The sequence below is a fragment of the Ochotona curzoniae genome, unplaced genomic scaffold (assembly GCF_017591425.1).
Source record: "Ochotona curzoniae isolate NIBS_2020 unplaced genomic scaffold, NIBS_Ocur_1.0 contig_2404, whole genome shotgun sequence".
In the NCBI taxonomy this organism is placed as follows: domain Eukaryota; kingdom Metazoa; phylum Chordata; class Mammalia; order Lagomorpha; family Ochotonidae; genus Ochotona; species Ochotona curzoniae.
The window spans coordinates 3,882,426-3,909,042 of record NW_024465451.1 but is presented as its reverse complement, the minus strand read 5'-3'; the positions used below and the strand labels follow the sequence as shown (position 1 = coordinate 3,909,042).

At 46.8% G+C, this 26,617-nt stretch overlaps 1 protein-coding gene across 1 annotated transcript in view; it reads left to right on the top strand.

Annotated features, from left to right (window-relative positions):
- Positions 1-26,617, top strand: part of CSMD2 (CUB and Sushi multiple domains 2) — a 580,178-nt gene that overhangs the window by 531,010 nt on the left and 22,551 nt on the right. Inside the window, exons 54-57 of the mRNA XM_040974400.1 lie at positions 7,644-7,817; positions 8,202-8,390; positions 17,463-17,636; positions 21,474-21,656. Of these exons, the coding sequence (XP_040830334.1) occupies positions 7,644-7,817; positions 8,202-8,390; positions 17,463-17,636; positions 21,474-21,656 (720 nt within the window). The remainder of the gene's footprint in view (positions 1-7,643; positions 7,818-8,201; positions 8,391-17,462; positions 17,637-21,473; positions 21,657-26,617) is intronic.

Genomic DNA, 26,617 nt, shown 5'->3' with positions numbered 1-26,617 from the left:
TCACATTTCAACTGTTCTACAGTCAACATATTTATTCTGTCCTCTTTTTTACTCTCCTTCTCCCCCATTTTACTTTACATTATTTCTACTTTGTCATAACATACAATTTCTGTTGATTTATGTAAACTCCTACCCATTACCCTCACTTTTATTTTACTCCTAGCTCTACAGTTAAATGTATGAAAAGCTCATCAATGGTCTGAACTTGTTCTGCTGGTATGGGCAGAATCTGTCTCCAGTGCCTCCCTCAGTCGGCATCCTTTGGTAATACTGCCCATGCTCATGCTAATGAAAGCTGCTTTTCTGTACCATGAAGCTTGAAGGACAGCTAAGCTGGCTCTAACATTGCTTGTCACATAAATGACTTTCTTAAAAACGCTTCTCCATTAATAGTTAACTTTGCATCATACTCTTTTTCTCTCTTGTGCCTTCATTTTTTACTGTATATGTTTAAGAAGGACAACATGCTGTTTTGCTAGACGTGTAAGATGATTCTTAAGGTCAAGCAAGTGAGCATATCCATGTCCTTTCAGAGTTCCCTTTGTGTGTATAGATAGTGACAGCAATGCACTCTCTTGTGTGTAGTGCAGTATTTTGAACTACAATCACCCTACTATCCATGGCATCTCTAGCAACTCTTCACCTGGACCAACTCTCTCTTCCCTACTCGTGGGAACTCCCTTCAATCCCATGTGTATGCGTTCAACTTTGGGAATGATCATGTCATTTAATCTATTTTTCTTATAGGTTCTTTCTTGATTTTGCTAGGGGTGCTGATTTTTCCTGTTTAGCCTTCTAGTCTGTTCTGTTTACTAGAATATACCTCAAAGTTGACTCTTCTAAGACAATCGTCCCAGGTGTTCTGTGGGTTTTCAATTGCATAGATGCAGATCTGCTTTTATTTCTAAAATATTTTCTTTGAATATAGTCTTAAATACCAGGTCTGGACAACTGCTGTTTTTCCTTCTCGGTCATCTCCAGTTGTATATAGGTTAGAGCGCCACCTGCCTTGTAGCTCAGCTTCTTGCTCATTCATCATTTTTACTTCCTATTTGATCTCATGTTCATTCCATCAGTTGCTTCCCTGACCCAATACTGTTTATTAAATTATTGTCTGAAAATGATCTCCCCTGGGACTTTACACTCCAGTGTTCCTCTCTGAAATGATTTTGTCATCTCTTATTCCTTTCCTGCATGTAATAAGTGATCCTTTTTTTCTTTTGTTTCTTTTTTTTTTCTTTGCAATTATCAAGGTTATTTTTCACATCTGCTAATGTCCTTGAGAATAGTTAATTCATATTAGAACACTGCTGAAGTTTTCTTATGCTTCATTCATTTGTTGGTGGTGGGAGGATTTTAATCAGCTGAAACGTTTTCATTTTTTTTTCTCTGTTCTCTCAGAGTAGCTGTGGGTGGATCCAGACTGAGATTCCCTCCTCATTTTGAAGCTTTCTGATGATTAACTGGAGTATTCTGTCATTATGACAATTCCTCTCACATGGTATTTAATTCCTTCCTTAATTTAATCCCCTTGGCTGTTGGCCTGAATTTATTTTGGTTTTGTCGTTAGGTTTTTTAGCAGACGTCTTTTCTTGAGTTTGGTGAGGAAGGTTTGGGTTTCTCTTGCTGTCTCGCTGAACGCTGCGTTGGCCTGTCTTCACTTGTATTCCTGCCTGTTTCTCTCCTGGCAGCAGGGGAGACGCACATTCCCACGCCCCTTTCCTTGGTCAGACTGACACAGCAGGACTCTTCCTCAGCCTGTGTTCATGGAGGACGTGAAGTGCCGTTCCCTGGCATCGGGTCCTTCATCAGGTCATCCCTTATCTTTTCCATTCAGCCTCGCCCTCCAATCAGCTGGTAATAGAGGCATGAGGAATAGCTCTGCCTGGGTTTGGTATTTATTTCTCTTACATAATTTACAGCGTTTAATGTTCTCTGCCTTTGATTTATGCTGCAGGCCTGAACTCTCTCTCCTTCCATTTGTTCTTCTTGCTTTAAATTTAGGGGATTCCTATTATTCTCGGAAGTAATTTGGAAAAATCATGAGCTTTTACAGTTCCCCAAAGTGAGCCTTTATGCAAAGTGCAGATCTTTTGTTCTTAATTTTGAAAAGCAGAATTCTTGTCTAAACTCGTCTTCATCTGGCTTTTCACCTAGGGGTTAGAACCGTAAGCTGAGACTTACTCAGTAAAGCAGATATGAAAATGTATCTTTTAGTGAACTTATCTATTTACTCTGAGAAACAGAGACAGACAGAGCTTTCATCCACCGCTTCATTCTCTTTAGAAATGCTCATGATGGCTAAGATTAAACTGGGTCTGAGTCAGAGAGTGGGAATTCAATCCAGGTCTTTCACATGGGTGTCGGGAACATGGACCCATTCCCTGCTGCCTCCCAGAGTGTGCATTAGCAGGGAACTGGGATCAGCAATGGAGCTGGCACTCAGACCCAGGCACTCCAACATAGGCTGTAGACTGCCAAGCCAGTAGGTTAACCCCTAGGTCAAACCCCACGCCAAATACATACGAGCGAATTCTTAAGTTAGATGGACAGAAATCGAGACTTTTCCATGTTCAGTCTCCCTTTCAGATAGATGCAAACAGCATTCATTCATTTTCATCCAGAACATGTAAACGCAAGCCCTCTCAGAAAATTGGCGTGTGTGTGTGAGAGAGAGAGACAGAGACAGAGACAGAGAGACAGAGAGACAGAGAGAAGAGATTTAGACTCTATGTAATAGCAAGCATTAGGATCTGGATGGAGAATGTCTGCCTGACCTAAGGACATTCCAAGTTAGACCTGGGCCATATTATTTTCATTCTTGCATCATTTTATCTGTTTGGAAAGCAGCCGCAGAAGTCTTCCATCTGCTACTTCACTGCCCCAGATATCTGCAATGACTGGAGCTGTGCCCAGCCAAAGCCACAAGCCAAAACTCAATCCACTTCTCATTTATCCCACAGAGGCTGTGGGGACTTAACTCCTTGAGGTATCATCTGCTCACTCCCCCAGGGTGCATTAGTAGGAAGCTGGAATGAGGAGCAGAACCGGGAATCAACCCCAGGCACTCCAATATGCGATGCTGGTTGCCTATGTGGTGTCTTAATCATTGCACCCAGTGGCTGATCCTGGGCCATATGAAAACACAGTGTGGCAAAGCCAGTGGGTACTCAGCGTGGGCCTCATTTGCCAGTTCCACCCACAGATATTGAGTTGCTATCTAACTGTAGATGGGTCAGCTTCCTGACTGTCTCCTCACCCATGAGCAGCAGGTACCTCAGTGGCTACTGTGAAGATGTAGTAACTTAGGGCAGCTCGAACAGCGCCTGAGACAGAGGGAAAGGAGCAGCTGCCACTGCTGTTGTAGCTGTTACTATGATGATGATAATAGTGGTGGTGATGCTGTCATCCTGTCTGGTTACAGAATCCTGGTCTATTCTACCAAGCCCTAGAGTACAGAGATTCACAGGGTCTGGAGGAGACAGGAAAGAGTAAAAAGAACAGATATGTCTAAGTGTCCACACTGAGCAAGGCACTGTTAGCTGCTGTCACATGTGAGTTCAAGATCTTTGGTGTCAGCTGAACCCCCAGGAACCCTCAGCTCCCTCTACTTTTACTCAGCTAGCCCTCCTGTCTACTGTTACACAGTCTCAGCTTTCTGGAAGGTCCATTCTCCACCACCTATACTCCACTTCTCAGCAGATATGTGAAGGAAACAGGAGCCCGAGGTACGGAACTCAGATGAGCCACTTAACTGGAGTGTGAACTGGAGTGATTTCCCGGGAAGTCTCTCTTCCTATGGGGCTCAAGTTGATGCTTACCTCATGGGCTTGTAAGAATTATACGAGACAATGTGTGCTAATCCCAACAAGCCTCGGGTAATCTTACCAACCATAGATGCTTAGAAGGATGACAGAAGCCATCAGACAAGAGCTCCCTCCCACTTCCTGCTTTCCCAACACACTCCTGTCCTGCCTGCGTCTGTCTTGCTTTCTTCCCTCCCACCTTAATAGCAGAATCTGCAGGATTCCACCCATGGATCACCATCCCTTATATCCCTGTGGTGAGCTTATGCTGCTTTTCACACTTCCCTACTTCCTCAGCTTTAGGACCTTGCTTAGAAAACATTCCTTTAACACCTGTTGTATATTATGTGGTAGGTGTTGTGGGTGAACACAAATCAAATGGGTTGTTTTCTCTGCCCTGAGAAAATTCAGAGCCAGTGTTGTCCCTGTGTCCATGTTCACATTCCATTAGCACCCAGCTTTCCTCTAAGCAATGCCTCATTCTTCTCCCCTTGGCAGCCCAGGTTGAGTCTGGACTCCCCAGCAGGACCCGCAGGTATCATCTATAAACATGGCATGTCCTCTCTCTGCCACCCAAGGCCAGCAGGTTGGAGAACTACCCTGCAGCTCTAGTTCCATACTGAAGCTGCTCTGCCCACAGAGCTCTTTATGCTTCCCTGGAAGTCAGCCTGTTTGTATCATCAACTCATCGCATGAGTTCCACTCACACTGTGGAGGGTAGTGTGCTGCTCTTATACTCTCCTACCCTAAACATGAACTCTAAAATATACCTTCTCAGCTACATCTAGGATAATGTCTGGCCAAAGAGCTGGGTACTATATATTGGCCAAGTTTACTAACATAAAGCTAACCCTCACTTTCCAGGCAGTGGACCTAGAGGTTACGAAACCAATTAAGACTCCCATACCCTCCCATATCCTAGTGCCCAGGAACTCTACTCCAGTTCCAATTTCTTGCTCATGGAGACCCCAGAAGGAATATGGGGCTTAAGTAGTTGGGTCTCTGTCACCCATGCAGGAGACCTGGACCAGGCTCCTTTAAGCTTTGGCCTTAGCCTGGTCACTGCCCAACCCCAACCACTGTGGGCATTTGGAGAGTGGACCAGTCCATGGGAGGTTTGTCTCTTTGTCTCCTTCCCTCCATCTCAGCTTAACCACTTTCCCTTCTTTGCCTTTCCAATAAATTAAAAATTTTAAAAATCAGAAAGAGAGGATCCCTCATCCTGCCATGATACTTTGAAGAGTTGCCAATAAACAGTAAAGCAACTATAGTCTAGGAGCTGTCCCTACTACCAGTGGTCTTTCCGCTGGAAGCTCTAATTCTAGGCCCTGGGGCAGCAACCCCAGAGTCACTGCTACCCGAGAGCCACAGGGCAGGGATCTGATAAGTGCCAGCCAGTGGGAACTCTGAAGCCAACAGCAAGCCCAGGCCCAAGAACCGAGGGAGGAACCGGCTGTGCTCCTTGTGCAGGGCCAGCTGTAAAGCAGTGAGCCAGGGCCCCAGCCAGGCAGGGCCAGCTGCAAAGCACCAGGGCTGCCACAGTTGAGCTTGATCAATGCCTTTGTAGCTTCATCTTCCTCAGCCTCAGCCTCTCCAGGGCTCTGTCCTGTGTGGGGCCTTCCTCCTCAGCTTCATGACGCTACCCTGCCATCCTGTCCTGTGGAGCTCCACTTTGCAGCTTTCCTGACCACTGCCTAAGTTCCTTGTGCAGATTTCCATGTCTAGGAGGGCAGTGGGTCCTCCCCAAAGCAGCTCTGCACAGGGAGGATTTTGCCTTGACCCTGAGTGGATTCATGGAGCCCCCCACCCTGTCACCAACCCGGGAAAACCTGGACCTTGGAATATAGTCAGAAATCCTGCTGTTCTCCCTGCCCTACTGAATGCATGATGGAGGGTGGACGCCATGCCTCCGTGTGTGGGCTCTAGCTCCGCACAGCCCACTGTCCTCAGCACCTGCTTCCTTGCCTGCTCTCCCATGGCTCTGCAGAGCTGGTTCCTTGGGATCAGAGGCCACATCATGCTGTTGCTTCCATGTTGCTGTCCCTCATCTGTAAAGTTGCTTGGCACATGTGTGATGGAAAGGGAATGCATGAGCCTGTGCTCATGGCAACCCTGGGAAACGCCTTCCAAAGTGCCCACTTTACGGCTCTGGCAACTGATATGTCCAGCATGAAATCTGTGGCCACCAATTAAGGCAGGGGCAGAGCTGAGTTGGCTGTCCTGCTCTGTCAGAGCCCCCAGTCCCATTCTCCCCTGCATTGTGCCAGGCTTCCTGGAGACCCCATGCCCCACGTGTCTCCAACCCTTGCCAGCTCTCCCCAGCAGAGTCAGGGATGTTCTGCCTGAGGTCTGGCCCAGAGACACCCCACGGCAAAGAATGGGTCCTGCCCCCTCTTGCTCCTCCAGCTCATGGCCAGCATTTGCCTTGAGGTGAGCTTCTTCAGGATCCAAGGGTTGAGCCAAGAGAGCATCCGTTGGGGTTCCTCATCTTCTCACAACAGAAATGCAAAAAGGAGAGGCCTGGAAGATTCTGGTGCCAGGCAGGCTGTACGAAGGGCTAAGAACCAAAGGCCAGGCCTTCAGCCACTCATATACTCACTGTTTTGCTCCCACTATGAGTCAGGTGCAGATACAGACCCAAGGATGTAGCAGTAAGCCCTGGTCCTTGCCCTCCTAGAGCACAGTGACGGTAAAGGGACCTCTGGAGCGCACAAGCAGCTGTCTTGGTGGGATCTGGACCGATGTGGCTCTGCAGAGAGAGGTGGGGCCAGGTTAGGGCCTGGCTCTGATCGTGGGTGGCTCCCTGGGTAAAGGAAGGCCTCACTGGTCAGGTGATACTTGAGGGGAAACTTGAGGGCAGACACCCAGAAATATCTGAGGCCTCCAGGCAGAGAGAGAGACAAATGCAAAGGTCCTGGGGTAGAAGGTTGATGTATTTGAGAAGCTTCACTGAAGCCAGTGCAGCTGATGGAACCATCTGTACCACGATGGAGAAGCAGCAAGAGCTAAGGGCTCAGTAGCTCTGGGACCAGGCCTGCAAGCACTGGGTGCTCCTCCTCTCCACTACCCGTGTTTGAACAAGCCATAGGCAAACACAGTGGCAGGTGGAGGCCCAAGTATCACCTCTGGTACTAATGCAGGCCAAGTAGAAAACCAGTGCTGCATGTAAGAGCCAGGTGGGGCCTGTTACCTCTGCCCCAAGTGGGAGGATTGACTCACCCAGGCAGAGGCAGACCAGGATTGGGGAGAGCCTGCTTCCGGGCAAGCAGCTGAGAGCTTTGTTGCTGAGGGCTGCTGGCAGAACCAATCCAAGCAAACCAGCTCCCTCTTCCCAGATCACACAAACCAGTCACTCTAGTTTTAAGCCCAGAGAAAGGGCAGTGCCTGAGCCACTTCCCAAGCAAGGGCTGTCGGAGAGCAGAGAGGGGAAGCGGGCTGCAGAGAAGCAACTCCAGTCCCCAGCATCTGCCTGGGCTGCTGCTGCACAGAGAGGCAGAGCTCTGCCCCAGGCCTGCTCAATACTGACCCTGGCTCAGGTCTAGGTTTCTAGGGTAGTTGTCAGTGTGTCCAGTACACAGCATGGAGGTGGGAGGCCACGGGCATAGAGGCCGGAGAGATAAGGCAGGACTAACAGATTTGGCCACAGAGAGAGCCACCATCCAGGCCCTCCATGGAGGGGAGTTGCTACTGTGCCGATGGCCAGAAACAGGGTTTTACAGCCAAAGAGACTGGAGTGAGGCTTAGTGCTGAACTGCACTGATGTGCCCAAGAAGTACTGCTTGTAGGAGGTGTGTACTAGCAGGAAGACTCACCACCTGCCTTATGTTTCGGTTACAGCCATCACCTGCGGCCACCCAGGAAACCCTATCAACGGCCTCACTCAGGGCAGCCAGTTCAACCTCAACGATGTGGTCAAGTTTGTCTGCAACCCTGGGTATGTGGCTGAGGGGGCTGCTCAGTCACAGTGCCTGGCCAGCGGGCAGTGGAGCGATGTGCTGCCCACCTGCAGAAGTGAGTTGCCCCTCCTGTCCCTTCCCACTCCCCCTGCCCCCACAACCTTGCCCCAACCTTTTGCCTAGGAGCAGGACTCACACACAGGAGGAGCGCTGGAGAGAGTGGGGTTAACGATGAGGGTGTGGGGGGTGAGGTTTCTGTAAAGGATGGATTTCTCAGCCAGTGATCCAGGTGCAAAGTATAAAGAGGGGTACAGCAAGCTCAGGACCAGCACACCCACACCCCCACCCCAACCTCCTCCAGATAGGATCTGCACCATGGTCCAGCTTGGAAGGAAAGATCCTGCTGTGCCAGGAATCCCTATTTGGGTTTCTGAATGATCGCATCAAAGCTTCAGAAAAACCCCTCATCCACGTTTCTAATTGTCTCTTTTGATTGCAGTCATCAACTGCACAGATCCAGGCCACCAAGAAAATAGCGTTCGCCAGGTGCACACCAAAGGCCCACACAGGTTCAGCTACGGCACCACCGTGTCTTACCAGTGCAGCCACGGCTTCTACCTCCTGGGCACCCCCGTGCTCAGCTGCCAAGGCGATGGCACGTGGGACCGCCCCCGCCCCCAGTGTCTCTGTAAGTCCATGTCCTGGGAAGGGGCAGTCCAGGGATATGCATTGTGTGTGTGAGTGTGTGTGTGCATGGCTGTGTGTGCATTGCATCGCCATGGCAGTCTCCCTGGCTGCTCCTCGGATACCAAAGCCCTTCTTGAACCTTCTTTCTACCCAGCCACAGACCTGTTCTCTTTCCTCATGCACCCTCCACCAACTCTACAGTCCTTAGGATCCCCCACCTTTAGAACTGGCCACCTAGAAGACACCATCTCCCTACTTTGTCTCTTGCTGTCTTTTCATGGGGAAAAAAAATGACACCTGAGCCCCTTGCCTTGGAAGGACTGAAGCTGAGAGGCCCCAGATCCACCTGTATGTAAACTCTGGCTTTAACCATTTAACAAGCTGTGGTTCAGGTGAAGTCCACTCTTTTTTTTTATTATTATTATTATTGCATTTCATTTTGTAACACAGTTTCATAGGTTCTGGGATTCCCCCAACCTCTCCCCATATGCTCCCCCCATGGTGGATTCCTCCACCTAGTTGCAGTATTACAGTTCAATTCCAGTCATAATTCTTTCATTGCAAGCATGTACTTTGCATAGTGCCCAGTATCTTATTGTCCAGATAAATTCAGTGGTTTCTTGGTGAGACCATCTCTGGTCTGAAGGCAGAGCTGGCAGAATATCATCCCGACCAATTAAAAGCCACAACATAACATCAACAACGGTTTACAACCTCATGGAGTTAATTGACATGATATTGATTAACCAATATGTTTTTAAAAATGCAAGTTCTTAACCACATCCTGTGATTACTTCATTGACGTTTCAATTTTACTACATACACAACTGACTGCTATACAACTTAAGATGGCTATAGGGTACTATTCAGCTGTCTTGTGTCTATTTTCGTTTTTGTATTTTGTAGTCTGTAGTGTTGAAGCATAATTTTTACTGAACTTGGTGGATTTGGGGATAGTCCATGATGGCTTATAACTCTAACAAGGCATTTGTCAACAGTTGAGGCACAGAACAGTTTTAGGAGGGGTGTGCAGAGAAATCTTCAATACCTTAGTGAGGAGTAACTAATCTTCTTGTCCTACCTAGTAAGGTATATGTGAGTCCACGATAACCGTTTCCTGTCTGGTTCTAAGCCTTCCTTGTTGTTCTCTGTCTATCTATTCTAATTTTTTTTGTGTGTGGGGGCGGGCTCCAGAGCGACCCTGATGGTCATTGCAAGAGAGGGTGGGGATCCAAAGTCGGAACCAGGCTAGGACCAGAGAAAGCTCCTCTCCCGAGTCCTGAAGGAAGTTCTTTTGTTTCTGTGGACCACTCAGGGCTCCTGGTTGTTGTTCCGATGACTTTGGATCCTGCAAGGCAGGATTTGGGCTTCTTCCATCCCCTGTGGTAGCTCCAGATGGGTGTGGGTGACCTCAGAGTTCTCGGCCTCCGAAGGCACTCCAATTCCCCATGGTCTCCTTGGCAGTTGGGATATAGTCCTTGGTGAGGATCTGGGAGTCTTCAGGGTTGGGATACAAGCCTCCTCCTGTCCACCTGCTCCACTCTGGGGTCCCCCACTGCTCTGTGCATATGACCTCCTATTAAGAGGTTGTCAGGATCGCTCTTGGTTCCCCCTGTATGTCTTTATAGTTTTGCTACTGTCTAATGCTGATTCGAGTCTATTGTCTATAAGTTATCTGTTATGTTCTTGATAGGTTATACTTCATATCTTCCCAGGTTAGTCCACTCTTAGAGCCTCTGTTTCTTCATCTGTCTAAATGGTGCTAATCCTTAGCCCATGGGGTTGTCAGCACGTTAAATAGAAAAATCCATGCCCAGTGATCAGCACAGTGCCTGGTAGATAGAGCCACTTAGTAAACCACATATGCTTGAATAGGTCTAAGGAGAAGCAATGTAGGGCTACGGGGCCAGGGGTATTCTAAAATCTCCTGACATCCAGTTGCTGACCTCAGACTGTGTGTGAGCGAAGAAGCTACCTTGGTACTTCTCTGCTCTTAAGGATGGCCCTCCGCCCATCCTACTGGCAGTACAGGTAGAGGTGCACCCTGTCCCCTGTCTTTGCTGGGACAGATATCTGTTCATCAACCAGGTCCTGCAGTCTGGGAGTCTCCATCTCCTTATGTCCATGTGCCTGTAGCTGTAAGGACAGATGGTGCAGCCACTCACAGCCTCTATTTCCCTTCTTTGAGGATCCCATCTTGGCGATCTAATGCTGTTTACGACCAGCTAGCAGTCTGGGGTTGAAAATGGACACTCACCTGCCCACATGGTGTTGGCTGAGATTCAGAGCTCCAAGGGTCAAACTGCTGTATCTTCTGATGAAACAAAGTTCTCACTTATCTGTGATAACCTTTGTCCCAAGGGTTATTGTACCAGATGTTAATGTTAGCATCTATATGATGAATATGTAATTACATTAATAATGTGGATAAGTAAGATACAGTATATTTCTAATCATTTCACATGAAACTTATTTGCAAAAAGTGTACACTTGTGATTTTTAAAAACTCATGCAGTAATATTTTCTTTCAACTGAAGATTTAATTCATCTGTACTTTTTCTTTAGTGAGATGCAGTTCACAGACCATAAAATAAGAATCCAGTTCAGTGGTTTTAGTCTCCTCATCAAGTTGTAGAGCATCACCACTCATTCCCAGAAGGCTTTCATCAACACGGTCCAACATGTTCGCTGCCACTCATTTCTCACCCCCCCCCCCCGCCCCGGGCAACACTAATCTACTTCCGTCTCTGTGGAATTGCCCATTCTGTATGTTTCCTATCAGTGGCATCATACGGAGCTTTTTGTGTTGGTTCTCTTCCACTCGGTATAATTTTCAGCAACATCCCCCCCTCCTCCGTATTTTGGCAGGTGTCATGACTTTATTCCTTATGTGGCCAAGAACAATCCTGTGAAATGGGTATTAGCACCCTGTATTTGTCCATTCGTCAGCTGATAGATATTTCCACTTCTGGGCGTTCCCTTGGGCTGCTAGGAACAGTGTTGCCGTCAACATCTGTGGGCAGTTTGTGTGTGGACTTGTGCTGCCTGGCAGTAGACTTGGAGTGAAATTACCAAGTCACCTGGGAACTCTGTGCTTCATCTTTGGAGGGACTGCTCAAGGGTTTTCCAGAATGGCTTCGCATTGTCATTCCTCCCGGCAAAGTGTAAGGGTTCCACTTTTTTTACATGAGTACATAGAGTTGTTATTACTGTCTTTTTCGTGTGTATTGGTAGCTTCTTATAGATTTCTTATCTCCTAAATCACCAATGACATTGAATGTCTTTGATAGGCTTATTGGCTGTGAGTATATCTACTTTAGAGAAATGTATAGTCAAGTCCGTATTTGAATTGGGTCATTTGGCTGTAACAGTTCTTTATGTTTTCGGATAGCAAGTATTGTCTCCCATTCTGGAGATGGTCTTTTTTTTTTTAGCTTCTTGGTTACATCTTTTGATGTGTGCTGGTTTTTAATTTGAGCAAAGTCAAATTTATCTGATTTTTTTCTTTGACTCCCAGTAGAAACATTCTCACTGTTTCATGGTTGTGATGACCTTGTTTTAGTGGACTAACAGCCTAACTGTATCTGTAAGATCCAAGTGCATGTTAATTGCGCTTTAGAAAATTGTAAATGACTTTGCATTTCCCCAGATGAAACCACTCAAGGAAAATCACCTGTTCCTTCCAGGTGACAGCAGACCACTTTCATTGCTATGGATGTACAGGGACCAAAGATAATGTGTGACCCAGGCCTGTTGCTGTATGCCATTTCATTAGAAGACAATGAAAGATAGTACCTGGGGAGAGATAGCCATAGTCCAACTCCCATCCCTAGGGTCTCGGAACCAGCCTCGGGCTCTTTTCCTTTTGCTGTGATACTCAGCACAACCTTTATTCAACCACAAATCACTGAGTCATATTGTCTGCTTTTGCTGAATTATAATTTCATCAACTGTTTCTTCCAATCCCCTGATCTATGTGCATTTTGCATAATGTAAGAGCACTTACAATATTAGGAGTACGGAATACCTATCTATCTTGCCTATTTTTATGTACACATTTCAGCTTAACTTGTAGTTAGCATCTAACCGCTAAAATAACCTAGAGAGTCCCCGTTTGGACATGGTCAGGAACACTAAAACATTTACAGTTTGTTTTCATGTTGACAAGTTGACTTCCTTGGTTTCTATGCAGGTGAACACTGAGCGAATGGAAGTCGTTTCTCTTTATCACACCTCCTTTACTTGTTCTCCCTCTCCACAGCAGCCAGATGGAATTGGCATCATTTTATTTGTCAAAAACATTATTGTTGTTGAATTCTTCCTCCTTTAAAGGAATAAACCCACAACAAGAATAAAACAATATGCTGTTAGCTAGTTGCCTGTTATACATATTCACAGGGAGCTTGGATGGCACCAGTGACAGAAATTTCGGGCACTGCATGCACTTTTTTTTTCCAGAAACTAGTTTTTAGAGCCACAATTCAACACTCTCCTTGAATCTCCCCATGAATAAATTTAGACCCAAATAGGAATCAGAAAAAGATAGCCAAGCACTGTCACAGAAGTCATCAGGGGTAGCCCAGATAAATGTATATGTATGCATGCCAGTGACATGGATGAAAGTAAAAATTGAAAGCTGGAAACAAGCCAGTATTCATAAGCAAACACGGTATAATCATATTGTGTGATGGTAGCCAACACAAATGATGACCCTACTCTAGTGTTTATCACCTTTATGGACTGTCCTAGGTGGTGCAGAGGCTGGTCTGTGTAACCTGTAAGAAGGTTGTAAGATGGAAATGACAGTAAGTGACATTGCCATTTCTGCCTTTCTCCCTTGAGTCAGTCAACAGTCAATAGTAAATCCTTCAGTGACTGTAGCCATAGCCAACATCGTGGCTGGACCTGATGGGTCACCCAGCCAAACACTCTCAGATCCTTAGCCTGTAGGTACCATGAGCCATATTTAATCTTTATTGTGAGTGAAGTTTGCAGGAAATTTGTTATGTGGCAATAACAGCAATAGAAAACTATACCAAATGGTGTACTACATGGCAGGGATTGATAAACTGTGGCCCATGGGCCTGATTTTCTATGGCCCCAGAGCATTATATACATATATATATACCCTGAATACCATGTTGTGTAATATACTATATATGTGTTTATGTGTGCATGATTTTAATCCTGATTTTTTTTTCATTATAAAACATCTCTGACATGAAATGCTTATACATTTTGTAGGATGCAGTACAATATTTCAGTGCATACACAGAGTAAGCTGATAAAGCCAGGCAGCTAGCTTTTCATTTCCTTATCTTTGTGTTTGTAGCCTACCAAATCCTCTCTTCCAGTTCTTTATGCAGAGCATAATGCCTCATTGTGAACTGGTCACCCCACTGTGTTCTCTAATACAGGAACTTAATATTTCAACATGACTGCATTTTGGTCCCTATGACCCAGCATCTAACTCCCTGCCTATTCGCCTACCAGCCTCTAATAGTCACTATTCCAAGTTCAGATAAACTATTCTTTTCCACTGTTTTTTATCATGAGGAGGAAGAAAAATATGGATCAGAGACTATGCATGAACCTCAGAGATTAAAATGTTATTGTCTTGCCCCTTGCAGAAAGCTTGCCAACCCTACTCTATTGGAACAATGATGGATGAACTATTGCTCCACATGGCAAGCTAAATACAAGTTATGTAATGTAGGATCCCATTTATGTAAAACTCAAAAGCAAAGCAGGCATAAACCTGACTTCTGGTAATACAAGTTAAGTCAGTGTTCACCGTGAGCAGGTGTGGTGGGAGGTGAAGGAAGTGAGGAGCTTCCAGGGCACAGATGATCTTTTGTGATCAAGCAGTCATGGATATCAGAGTCTCCTCCATGTATTCACTATGCGGCAGTTCATGAAGCTACACAGTATGACTGTTGTGTGTTCTGTAAGTGTGTTGTTCTATATGTATGTCCATCAGAAAAGAATCTATTGGAGAAACGATTAGAGAGTTAAGATAGGATGGATTTTTAGGACACAAAAAAATATTTAATAAGCAATCAAGGAATTATTAGAACTGTCCCTGGAAACTCCATTCCTTTCCGAAGAGGGGGAATCAGAGGTGCCATCCCGATGTTGCTGAAGATGATGTGTTACCAAGCAGGAGAGTGTGGACTCTGTCACATGGCAAGTTTCCAGAACTGATTCTTCAAGTTCCTTATCCTTGCCATGCCTCCTTCTCCTTATCAGTAAGGTGGCGACTAAAACAGTGCCTACCTCAGAGAGTTGTGGTAAGGAATAAACAGCAAACCCTTGAAACTTGCTGTGTGAGTTAGCCATGGCTGAATAGCAAAGCTTAGGGACTTAATACAGAAACTATGTTTTCTCCTAGCTTTGTAGGCCAGAAATTTGGGTAGACCTGGGAAGGTACAATAATTTGGGTTCTCCAAACAAACAGAACCAAGAGAAGACATAATATCAGAAGAAACAGAGAGAGGTTTGCCCTAAGGAACATGTTCACTAGATTGCGAAAGCTGAGAATCCCCAGAGTTCCAGCAAGCACGCTGGAGAGCCAAGAGAGCTGAGCGTGTAAGTTCCAGTCTGAGTCTCTGGGCCAAAGAGATGACTGATGTCTGAGCTCAGAGATAGGCACCCAGGCAGAAAGAAATCCCTTCTCCAGCTTTGTGCCTGCTTCTGGCGTTCAAAAGATTAGAAGAGATCTATTCACATTGGGGAGGACCGGCTGCTCAGTCTACCCACAAGCACCCACACAGATACACCCAAAATAATGTTAGTCTAAATATCTGGACACCTATGGCCTAGTGAAGTTCACGCATAAAACCAACAATGCCAGCAAGGATGGCTTATCTGTACTGCGTATCTTGGTGAGGGCCAGATAATCCAAAATGACCTTGCATGTCTGTTTGGGGCCCCAGAGGTAGCTGTTGGCTCAGAAGAAGGCCAGATCTATGTCTTAAGTTCAGAACTTAGAATTCTCAGAATTCTCTTATTGATGAAGGCAAGTCACAAAACCAGCCCGAATTCAAGGGCAGAGGAAATAACAGCTTGTACTGCCTAGAATGGGAAGAGTGGTGAGCGTGCTCAGGGATGGGAGAAGTTAGTGGCTGTCCTTACAGACAGCAAGCTAGTGACATTTCATGTCCTCTGCATGCACAGTATATCACCCCTTCACCTCAAGAACTCCAATGACATATCCATTCAATGATCTCTGGTGTAACAAATTAGCCAAAGCATTAAGTGACTTCATGCAGTAATCATTTCACTATCCTTGATTGGCAAATCGGGTAGGATTTAAGGAGACAGCTCATCTCTTTTCCATATGTTGTTGATTGTTACGCTCCAACTGGACCATAAAATCCAGGATGTCCTCACTCTAATGTCGAGACCTTGGTGCTAGTTGCTGACAGAAAAATTGTGGTTGGTCTCTGAGTAGTCTCTCTCACCACAGGATGTCCTGGCATTCAGTGGTTCAGGCAAGATTGCCTTATACAGCAGCAATAGTGTTCCAAGAAAGGAAAGCAGGGATATCCATACTTTATAGGCTAGTTTATAGGCCCAGTGACACTCCCAGTGCAGTCCTTCATTCAGAGCCAGTCCCAAGGCCAGCTCAGGTTCAAGAGAAGGGAAGCAGACTCCAGCTCTTGATGGGAAGAATTGTCAGCAGCAGTCTTTGCAGATCATCCCCCACAAACCCTTAAAAGAGTGCTGGACACATACCAAGACCACAGTGAGAAGTGGGAGCACCTAGGACCTTCCAGCCCTCCCTGACTCTACCAACAGTTCAACATCAAGAACAGTTTGGTCCAACTCTTGAACACCTCTCCTGGTCAGTGTCCAGGCCATGCCTGACTGGGTATAATGATGACTGTAAGAGCCTCCTACCAGACCCCAAGACTTAATCTAAGTCTTCATCATCTCTTTGGGAACTACTGCAACAACCCTTTCTTTCTTGACCTGCCCTAGTATCCACTCAGTAACCTGAGCTTATTCAAGGTAGATCAGAGTCCATTCTTCATTGCTGTCCCATTGTGCTTAGAATAAAATTTCACACTATGACCTGGCCCCAGGGAGCCTCCATTCCATCTTCTTCCATTCTTCCCCTGCTCGTTCTGTCTAGCATCCCTGGCTTTCTTGCTCTTCCTCAGACACACCAAGCTCATTCTGTCCTCTGAGCTCTTATGCCTGAGGTTCCTCTCCTTGTGATACTCTGGCTCCCGATTTCGCACAGCTGGCCTCTCCTTGCTGTTCACAAGCAGCACCTTCACCTCACTCCCAAATACTCTTTACCTGATGCATCTTTCTTCTTTTTCACAGACACCCCTGGAATTACCTGTCTTCTTCTTTGCACTCTCTCTTCTCTGTTGGACAATAAGCTCAGTGAGCACTTGGACTTGGTCTCCCTAACACGTAGAACTGTGCCTTGCACATAACAAGCACTCACTGAGTCAATGAATGAACCTGGGGATCCATCAACCTGTCAAAAGTGATGGGAAGACCAATGATACAACAGCCCCATCCTGCCCTAGCCAGTGTATTTCCGTTCTGGTATTCTTACCCTATCACTGGCTTTCCTAGTTATACTTTAGTGATTTAGGAAAGTGTGTGTCAGAATCCACTAGGCATAACTTAAAACACAACTGTAGGATGAAGATGAAAAAGAACTGTAACCTGCCTTTATCCTTGTTCAAGGCCAATGCAGATAATCCTTGAATGTCAGAGCTCCCCATGTCATACGTATGTCGTGTGGACCACCTGTCTGCCCAGAGACATTTAGAGTGTGTCCTGTGGTAGAGAGGAATTAAAGAGCAACAAGCAAAGAAACAAGATGAAAGAAATTGACATTGTGAACCTTCTGCATGCTGAGTAGACACTACTCTCCCCTTCGAGGGTTGGGAACTTTAGAGGGGGGTGACCAAGCATTGCCAGGTGCTTCAGGACAAACTTAAGGGTTTCTCTGCTTCCCTGACTCCTGCTACAAGAAGCTTGGGGTGGTGTTGTGCATGGTAGATCCAGTTCTAGGCAGAGGTGCTAAAACGTGTGCTTTTCCTCACAGTGGTGTCCTGTGGTCACCCAGGCTCCCCGCCACATGCCCAGATGTCGGGGGACAGCTTCACCGTGGGCTCCGTCGTGCGGTACAGCTGCACTGGCAAGCGGACGCTGGTGGGAAATGCTACCCGCATGTGTGGGCTGGATGGACACTGGACTGGCTCCCTGCCACACTGCTCAGGTATGGAGCATGGTACTATGGCAAGGTGGACAGGAGGAATGCCTGGCAGATGGGAAGTGGATGAACTCCCAAGGTGTGAGTGTGATTGATTGATGGGAGAGAGTCACACCTGTGGAGCCCTCATCCCTCGGCTTGCAGGTGGACAGCACAGCTAGACAATATCCCTGCTGGACTTTAGCCTTGAAGTTAAAGTTTCATTCCCTTAATCAGCATTGGCCACTCCCATAGAGTCAAGGAGCTCCCAGGGCAGCCCTAATCTCTCATATACCCTCACCTGTGCTCATTTCTTCCCTGCATTAAATTTCTGGGTCCCAGCTTGCTTTCTCCCCACCTTGCCCCAGGTCCTGTTTGCTTAGTGGGGACAAATAGTCTTTCTTCCCTACCACCCTGAGACACCAGTCAGTCCATAAACTTCTACAGGCAAATGCATTTCAGCACTAACCTATGAGCACAGTGACCTGCTATCCAAGTAGGAAATATAGGAACTGCCAGGTTGCCTGCCCTGTTCTCCAAGCCAGAAATTCCGGCCAACAGAGCAAACGAATTGTCCTGCAGGTAACAAGAACCACTAAGCTAGAGAACAAGCACCTTGCAGCTCTAACTTCTTTAAAGTGAGCCTGCTCAGCCCTGGGACGCAGTCCTGTGCAGTATATTATCCTCAAGGCATAACAGAAGGACTATTGGTTAATACCAGTATTCCATATAAGCACCAGTTCAAAGTCCCAACTGCTCCAGCTCCTTATTAATGAGCCTGGGACAGCAGCAGAAGATGCCCTAAGTGCTTGGACCCCTGCATACATCTGGGAGACTCAGATGAAACTTGGCTCCTGGCCCTTTGGCCTGGCCCCATTCTGGCTATTGAAGCTGTTAAGGGGGTGAACCAAAATGTGGAGGTGCTTTCTTGCTCTCTCTTGTGGGGTGTGTGTGTGTGCGTGTGTGTGTGTGTATCCTTCTGTCTCTATAACTGTGCTTGCAAGAAGACAAATCATTAAAAAAGAAAAAAGAGGCAGTTGCTTACAGGGATCGTGGTTCTTTAGGAATCCCATCTGGTTACTGAAGTCAACCCTCCAGCTCTGGCCATGCCAGCTCCCTTCCAGAAGTAAAGACCCCACCTCCTAGTTCAGCAGCCTTCTCCCAGAGCAAGCTGTCCATCATCAGCGGAGCAGCTGCTCTTGCAGTCAAGGTTCCCAGATAAGCCTGTCTACCAAAATCAAGGTCAATGCCAGAATCTTGAACCAGATGTTTGTTAGGTCTACCTAAAAACTGCCCAAGACTGTTCTCAGAGACATCCCTTGGTCCCACCACCGAGCACGTAGGCCTATTAATCTCTATCCTCACACAGTTAATGACTGGGGCAGGTCTACATATGTATCCTGAGCACTTCCCTGGCATAAGTAGAGGAAGAACTGCCTACTAGGCCTCTGACTTCTTTCTGATGGGCCTCCTGGAGCAGGTGACTTGGGAGCATAGTGTGGGAAAGGCAGGGTAATGTACAATGAGGCCTCCTGGATGTCTTCAGAGCATGTTCCAGGAATAAAGGACATTCCCAGCAAGAAAAGAAGCTAGGTAGATACGTGCCCCTCTCCCTGCTGAGAAAATCCCACGCTGGGCTGATAGTGTTCTTAGGGTGCCTTTGATCTGTGAGAAGGATCTTTATTCTGCATGGACAAGGAACAGACAGGGTAGAGGAGGAAAGAAAGGAAGAAAGAAAGAAAGAAAAAAATAAAGGAAGTAGAGAGAGGAAAAAAAGAGAAGGAAGGAAGGAAGGGAGGGAGGGAAGGAGGGAGGGAGGGAGGAGGAAAAGCACCTCCTACCCATTTGCATATGTGACCCAACCACATGTTCATACTCCTGACCCATGGCAGGGGAGCCAGTTTCTTCTATCACAGATGCTAACCTTCCTTCCTGGAGTGTTGGCCAAGGTTTGAACGGCTGGAAATACTAAGATGCAATTATTATGTAGAATCTCCAAAACCCATCTGAGCCTCCCACATGACTCTTGTGCAACTTCCCCGGGAGTAGTCCTGCCAGCAGAGGAAAGGGCTCCCAGGCGGAGACAAGTGAACGCTCTGCAGGCATGGCAAGTGAGAAGCCAGAAAGGAGCTTCCCGAGGGCATGGACTGTCCCCTTAGGAGAGGTGCCTTCGGCTGCTTCACCCCAATCCTGCCTTATTTCTGCTGTGTATCCAGCGAAGATGGAGATGAGATTCAGGGATATCACCTTCCTGGAGACATTGAAGAACACAATTAGAAGAAATTCTGTTAATGCAGGGCTAGGGAATGAATGAACCCTAAATGCCTGAGATAAGGAAAATCAGCAGCCAGGAATAATGGTAGGTACAGAGGTAGTTGCTGCTTTCCTGAAACTTACAGATGTCATCTCTGTGGCAGCAGTGCCTGCCAGGTCTGAGAAACACAGTCAAGCATCACAGTTGCACATTTGGCCTCATTCAGTGGATCAGGATGATGTCCAACAAAGCGCCCTGTGTCATGAACTCCAGGCCAACTGGGGGCATGCAGAGACCCCCACTGTGGTCCACTGCCCACCTCTCCAGCCTCACCTATCTTTGCTGACAAAGACATGGCCCTGAGGCGCAGTTTTCTGGCCCAGACTTCCTTGCAGCCCCCAACACAGCAGTGCAGACAGAACAAGCTCCTTTGACTGGGGAGCCCCACTCACCATATGTCTGTTTCACAGCAAAATTGGCTGTAGCTGAGGCCAGCTAGCCAGTGTGGGAGGGAGAGCTATTTGCCACCCAGGATGCCCAGGATGCCCTCAAGGAGACCCAGCACTGCCTATTGCCCGGGTTCCAACCTGGGAAACTTCAAGATCAAGAAAACCCTCATCAAAGCTGGCAGACTCCTCTTCTTCCCAGTGTTCAGGTTGGAGGTTAAATGAGTCTCCCAAGGAAGGAAAGGGGAGAAAATAAAGTTGTATGGCATACTCCCAAGCTAAAGAAACAAAGCAGACATGATCCCAGGCTGGCAGGTTGCTGGAGACCTAAGTGAAGGGGCAAGTCACAAATGAATGCCCCCATGGGTTCATGAGGGGAGAGATTCCTTGACAATCAGAAGTGCTGTCCTCCCAGGCGATTGTCGGTATCGCACAGCGTCCTGCTGCCTCCTCGTGCTTGGCCTGGTTTATTTGGAGAATGTCTCCTTTCCATCTCTGTGGTAAAAGGCCTTCTCAAGCCTGCGGGTGCTGGGTCCTGCTGCTATGTCTCCTGTCCTCTTGGGTCCTTAGCACTTTCCCAAGTGTCCCCAACCCCTTTCAGAAGCCAGGTAAATGCAGGAATGTAGCAAGAGGCCAGGAATGCTACAAGCTAGCTAGAACCTGTAATTTAGAGCTCACTTCCTTGCCTGATTTGTGAGTAGAGAATACTGGAAGTTGCAGAATCAGGCACCTCAGACAGTTACACTTCTCTAAGGTGAGATTTCAAAAGAAATAGCAAATGTGTCCAAACACCACAAAGTACACAATTGTTACTTGTCAGCAAAAATAAGATAAGTGAGTGAGTGTTTGGCCTAGCAATTAAGACCCCCGGTATGACGCATCCTATATGGGAGTGTCTGGGTTCAGTACCTGACTCTGGCTCCTGGCTCCAGTTTCCTGTTGATGCAAGACCTGCAGCACAGCAGTGACCTCTCCAGTGGTCGGAGTCCTGACACCCACACAAGAGGCCTGGGTTGAGTTCCTGGTTCCCATCTTTGACCCAGTCCAGCCCCAGCTGTTATGGGCATCCAGAGAGAGAATCAGCATCTCTCTCTCTCTCTCTCTCTCTCCACCCTCCTCCCTTTTCTTCCAAAGGCAATGAGCTTTGTTGGTTCTGACCCACAGGAACCGGTGCAGGAGTTTGTGGCGATCCTGGCATTCCAGCCCATGGCATCCGACTGGGGGATAGCTTTGCTCCGGGCAGCCTGATACGCTTCAGCTGTGAGGCTGGACACACACTCCGTGGATCGTCTGAGCGAACCTGCCAAGCCAACGGCTCATGGAGCGGCTCGCAGCCTGAGTGTGGAGGTAATGTATGTGACCGTTCTGCTTCCCCCCTCTGCCGGACCCCAGCACCCTGCCCCTGTTTACACTCCCTATGCGACTCATCCACCTTCCCAGAGAAAGCCCATGGCCCTAGGTGGGCTGGGAGACAGTTCCCACTCATTTTAAAAAGTTATTTATTTTTATTGGAAATTCAGATATACATGGAGTAGGAGAGACAGAGAGGAAGATCTTCCATCTGCTGATTCATTCCCTAAGTGGCCGCAATGACCGGAGCTGAGCCCATCCAAAGCCAGGAGCCAGGAGCTTCTTCTGGGTCTCCTGTGCAGGTACAGAGTCCCAAGGCTTTGGGCTGTCCTTAACTGGTTTCCCAGAGCACAAGCCATAATCTGGATGAGAAGCAGGGCTGCCAGAAACGAACTGGCTCCCATAAAGGATCCTGGAGTGTGCAAGGCGAGGACTTTAGCCATGAGGCTACCATGCCAGACCCCCTACTCATTTTTATTAATAATCCAAAGACAACCTATAACCAAGAAGAAAACAAAGAAGGCTAAACTTAGCCCATGAATTGATCCATTTTCCAAATAGCTTCATTCAGCAACAATGTGCCAGATGTGGTGATGTGAGCTGGGGATGCGCTGTAGTCAATACAGACACACTGCTGTGGACTGAATGCAAGTGTCCCTGCAAATTCCCTGTGTGGAAGCCTAACCAGCAACACGACAGGGGTAGGAGGTGGGGCTCCTGGAGACAGCTGAGCCCTCGTGGGGGGAGTCAATGCCCTTGCACAGAGACTCTAGAGTTCCTTCCCCTTCTAGCATGCGGGGACGTGGCAGGAAGCTGCCATCGTTGGACCAGCAAGGGCCCTCACCAGAAGTAGAGTCAGCACTGCCTTGGTCTCCAGCATCCCAGCCTTGGTGTTGTGTTTCATCCACCCAGGTTGTGATGTTTACTTAGGGCAGCCGGAACGAATGAAGACACACATCCTCTTGTTCTCTGAGAGCTCTCTATCTAAGGGAGGTAGCAGACACTCCAAGTGCCTGGATAAACACAAATGCAGTCAGAAACGCAGTCAAAACGCTGCAGCTCGGTGCCCCCTGAGGGAGCAGCAGTGGAGGGAATTCTGTTTTTCTGCGTACTCCTACATTTGGGAGGAAAGAACATTCTCCTAAAGATTTGTTCATTTCTATTGAAAAAGCAGATTTAAAAATAGAAGGAGAGACACACAAACACACAGACACTCTCCAAATGGCCACAGTGGCTACAGCTGAGCTGATTTGTTACAAACCCAGGAGCCAGGAGCTTCTTCTGGGTCTCCCATGTGGTTGCAGGGTCCCAAGGACTTGAGCCATCTTCACTGCTTTCCCAGACCACAAGCAGGAAGCTGATGGGGCAGTGAGCAGGAGGTCCTCATTGGACCAAAAAGCCAGCAGAGACCAAGTTCCATGGTGTGAGATCAGGAAACAGAGGCAGCCATCAGGGAGTAGCCCACTAAAATACTGGGATTGTAGAATCATCCTGCAGGGTAAGGGGACATGTTCTGGTCTTGATCAGGAGACACCTGCCCGGAAATGAGACCTGTCGTGTGCCCAGAAACCTGGAGACACTGTTTGTGAAAATTTTGGAGACACGGCAAGGGAAGTTTGTGATAGGGGGACAGACAGTGAAATGTGCATGACCCATGTTGCTTTCCTGCCCCGTGCCAGAATGGGGTCAGTTACCACATCAGGCATGTTCAACAACAGAAAGCAGATGTGAATTTTGTAGGGGTAGGGGTGTCCCAGACATACACATTCAGCCCTTAGAATTTGGCATGCTCCCCTTGGCAAGCTTTCACCGACCCTCACAGGTTTGGTTCATGTCTCAAATGTTTATTTATTCATTTCTACTTACTGTAAAGGCAGAGTGAAAGAGAGAGACAATGAAACATTGGTTCACTTTTCGAATGCCCACAACAGCCAGGACTAGGTCTAGTTAAAGCCAGGAGCCAGCCACTCCATCCACATGGATAACAGGGACCCAAATATCTAAGTGGTCACCTGTTGCCTTCCAGATGCACTAGCAGGAAGTTGGATCATCAGTCAAGCTGGACTCAAACCCAGGCACTCCAGTAAGGGCTGCAGTCTATTCACATTTTCATCTCTTAGTTCAATTCACTACCTTCTTCTTACTGCTCACTTTCCCTCCAGTATAATTCTTATTATGTCATATTTTACTCCATCTGTAGGCAGGTGTCTTATAGCAGGCCAGTCTCCTCAGGGGAAACTGTAGTTTTCTACACAGCCAACAGCCCAAATATGTGTTGAGTTAATAGATATTAAGGCTCATCCATTGTGTGAATTAACATGAATTATTTTGTAGATTTTTTTTAAACCATGTAAGTATTATATAAGCTTTAAAGTTAGGTTAAACCAAATCAAAGATTAAAAGCATGCAATCTCTACATATCAAATCCCCAATGAAATATTAGTTGAGCTGGTGATTTAATAACCCAGGGAATTATTACAGCTGACTTGAATAAATGGAATTTGACTGTGACACGTAGCCTAAGGACAGAGAACTGAAAATAAATCTTAAACTGCTTTCAGCCATCATGTTATTAGTAATAATATTACGTTACTGTCCTGAAACTATGGCTATTTTGAAAGGATGTATTAGCTACATAGAGCATGAATGAAATAAGTACAACTTAATTACAGTCATTTGAGCATAAAGGATTTAAAAAACAAAGAAGAAAATTCTTAATCCTAAATTTGGATGGGAAATATCAGTATAAGTTAATATGTATCTTCCATGCAAGAAAGCTATTTTCTGCAGCAGGCTGTATGACATAGCAGGGTAAGCCTCTGCCTGTAGTACCAGCAGCCCTTGTGGGTACTGATTCAAGTCCTTGTTGTACAACAAACAGGTTAAACCAGCTTCCAATGCTGCTATTCCCTGTTGGAGAGCTGATGAGTGTCCCTGCAGCTCCTCTCCATTTCCCATCCAGCTGCCTGCTAATGTACCTGGGAAGACAATGGGAGATGCTCAAATGCGTGTGGGTCCCTGTTAGCCATGTGGCAGATCCAGATAAAATTCCTGGCTCCTGGCTTCAGCCTGCCCAGCCCTGACCATTGCTGCTGCTTGGGGAGTGACCCAGAAAGCAGAAGATCTCTCTCCTTTCCTCTCTCCTTTCTGTATCTCCCTGTTACTCAGCCATTCTGCCTTTCAAACACATAAAGCAATCAATAAGTCTTTAAGAGTTATTTTGCCAGCTCTGTCCATGCTAAATTTATAAAATAAACGGCCAGTTAGAAACCATAAGTATCATTAGTGTCCAGACTGGTCTCTAAATGCACTGTCCATTACAAAGAACCAAGCTCCAAATGGTTCGAGTCAGGATAGGGACTATACAAAAGAAACCTCTTCTCACACCAGCGAGGAATCCACCCAGGATAACTGGGATCATGGGGAAAAGCTCAGGAGCTAACTTGAAGAAATTCTCACTGACAAAAGATTGGATGGTTTGAGTATCAACAAGGATAATAAAGGCAGAGGGCGGCACATTTTATATCTGTCAGTTCCAAAAGGCCCTTAAGTAAGCACAAGACTCACCTTTAGGTCTTGTTAAGGAACCAGCTCACTATTCTTTTGACTGGGGAAGAAGAATCATTATCCAAGTTCAGCACAGGCACATATGGGAAAGTTCTCTTTAAGATTTATTTACTTTTATTTGAAAGGCGTTTTTACAGAGATGAAATATAGAGGAATTTTTCATCTGCTGGTTTACTTCCCAGATAGCTGTAACGACTATAGCTGGGCCATCCAAACTCAGAAGCCAGAAGCTTCTTACAGGACTCCCACAAAGATCCCACTACTTTCCCAGGCACATGAGCAGGGAGGTGGATCAGAAATGGAGCAGCTGGGGCTCAAACAGGCCCCCAGATAAGGTGCTGGCACCACAGGGTGGAGGCTTAACCTACTGTACCATGGCCCCATCCCTGGGAAATTTCTTTATTAAAGAACTTGAATGCAGAAAGCATGTGCATTTAAAACATCACTATTGTCTAACCCCTAGTGATATAATAAATCCTGTCACTGATGATTCACTGATGCTAAACCGTTAAGTAAAAAAAAAAAAAAAACTCATGAGAATTTTACAAAATCCGAGTAGGTAGGAAGACCATAAATCAAATATGAGCTTTGAGCTCATGAGCAAGAAGACAAGCAGATAGCCTGTGTCTGCTAATCTGGTGCAAGAATCTTAGCCAAAAATTGGAGCTTGGTCACAGGAACTACAGGGAACAGAGGAAAACAGCATCAGCAGTAGTAAATCAATGCACTAGGCGGAATCACAAACTGGGGAGTTGTACACCGTCACTGCCCTCATGTTTGCTAAGCAGACTGGAGAAGAACAAGCAATAATCTTCGGTTTCAGAGTCTTAAAGAGCCGCTAACTATGTGTCATGCACCTACCTGTTAGGGTCCTTATTCAAAGCAGTCAACTGTAAAACACAAAAAAAGCGAGGGCGGGGGGAAGGGTCCATCTAGCCTAGTGCTGCATCTGCTGCATCTGCTGCTAGTTACATTGGGTTCAACACCTGGCTCCCACCTCTGACTCCAGCTACTTGATCATGCAGATGCTGGAAAGCACCAGGCTCAGGGAGCTGGCCACGTTGGACACCTAGATTGAGTTCTCAGCTCCCAGCTTCAACTCAGCTAAGCCTAAGCCCTTGCAGGCATCTTTCTCTTTGTGTATCTCTCATCTAGTTTTTTCGTTTTGTCTCTATCTCTATACCTCTCAACATAAACAAAATTTAAAAAACAAAAACAAAACAAAAAACTTTAAGATAGAGAATTGGGACTAACACCAGTGGCACAGCAAGTTCTCCCCATAGGAGCACCACTTCATGTCCTGGCTGCTCTACTTGAATGTAGTTCCCTGTTAATGCTCCTGGGAAGATAGCAAATGATGGCCAAAGTGCTTGGGCCCCTGCACCCACAGG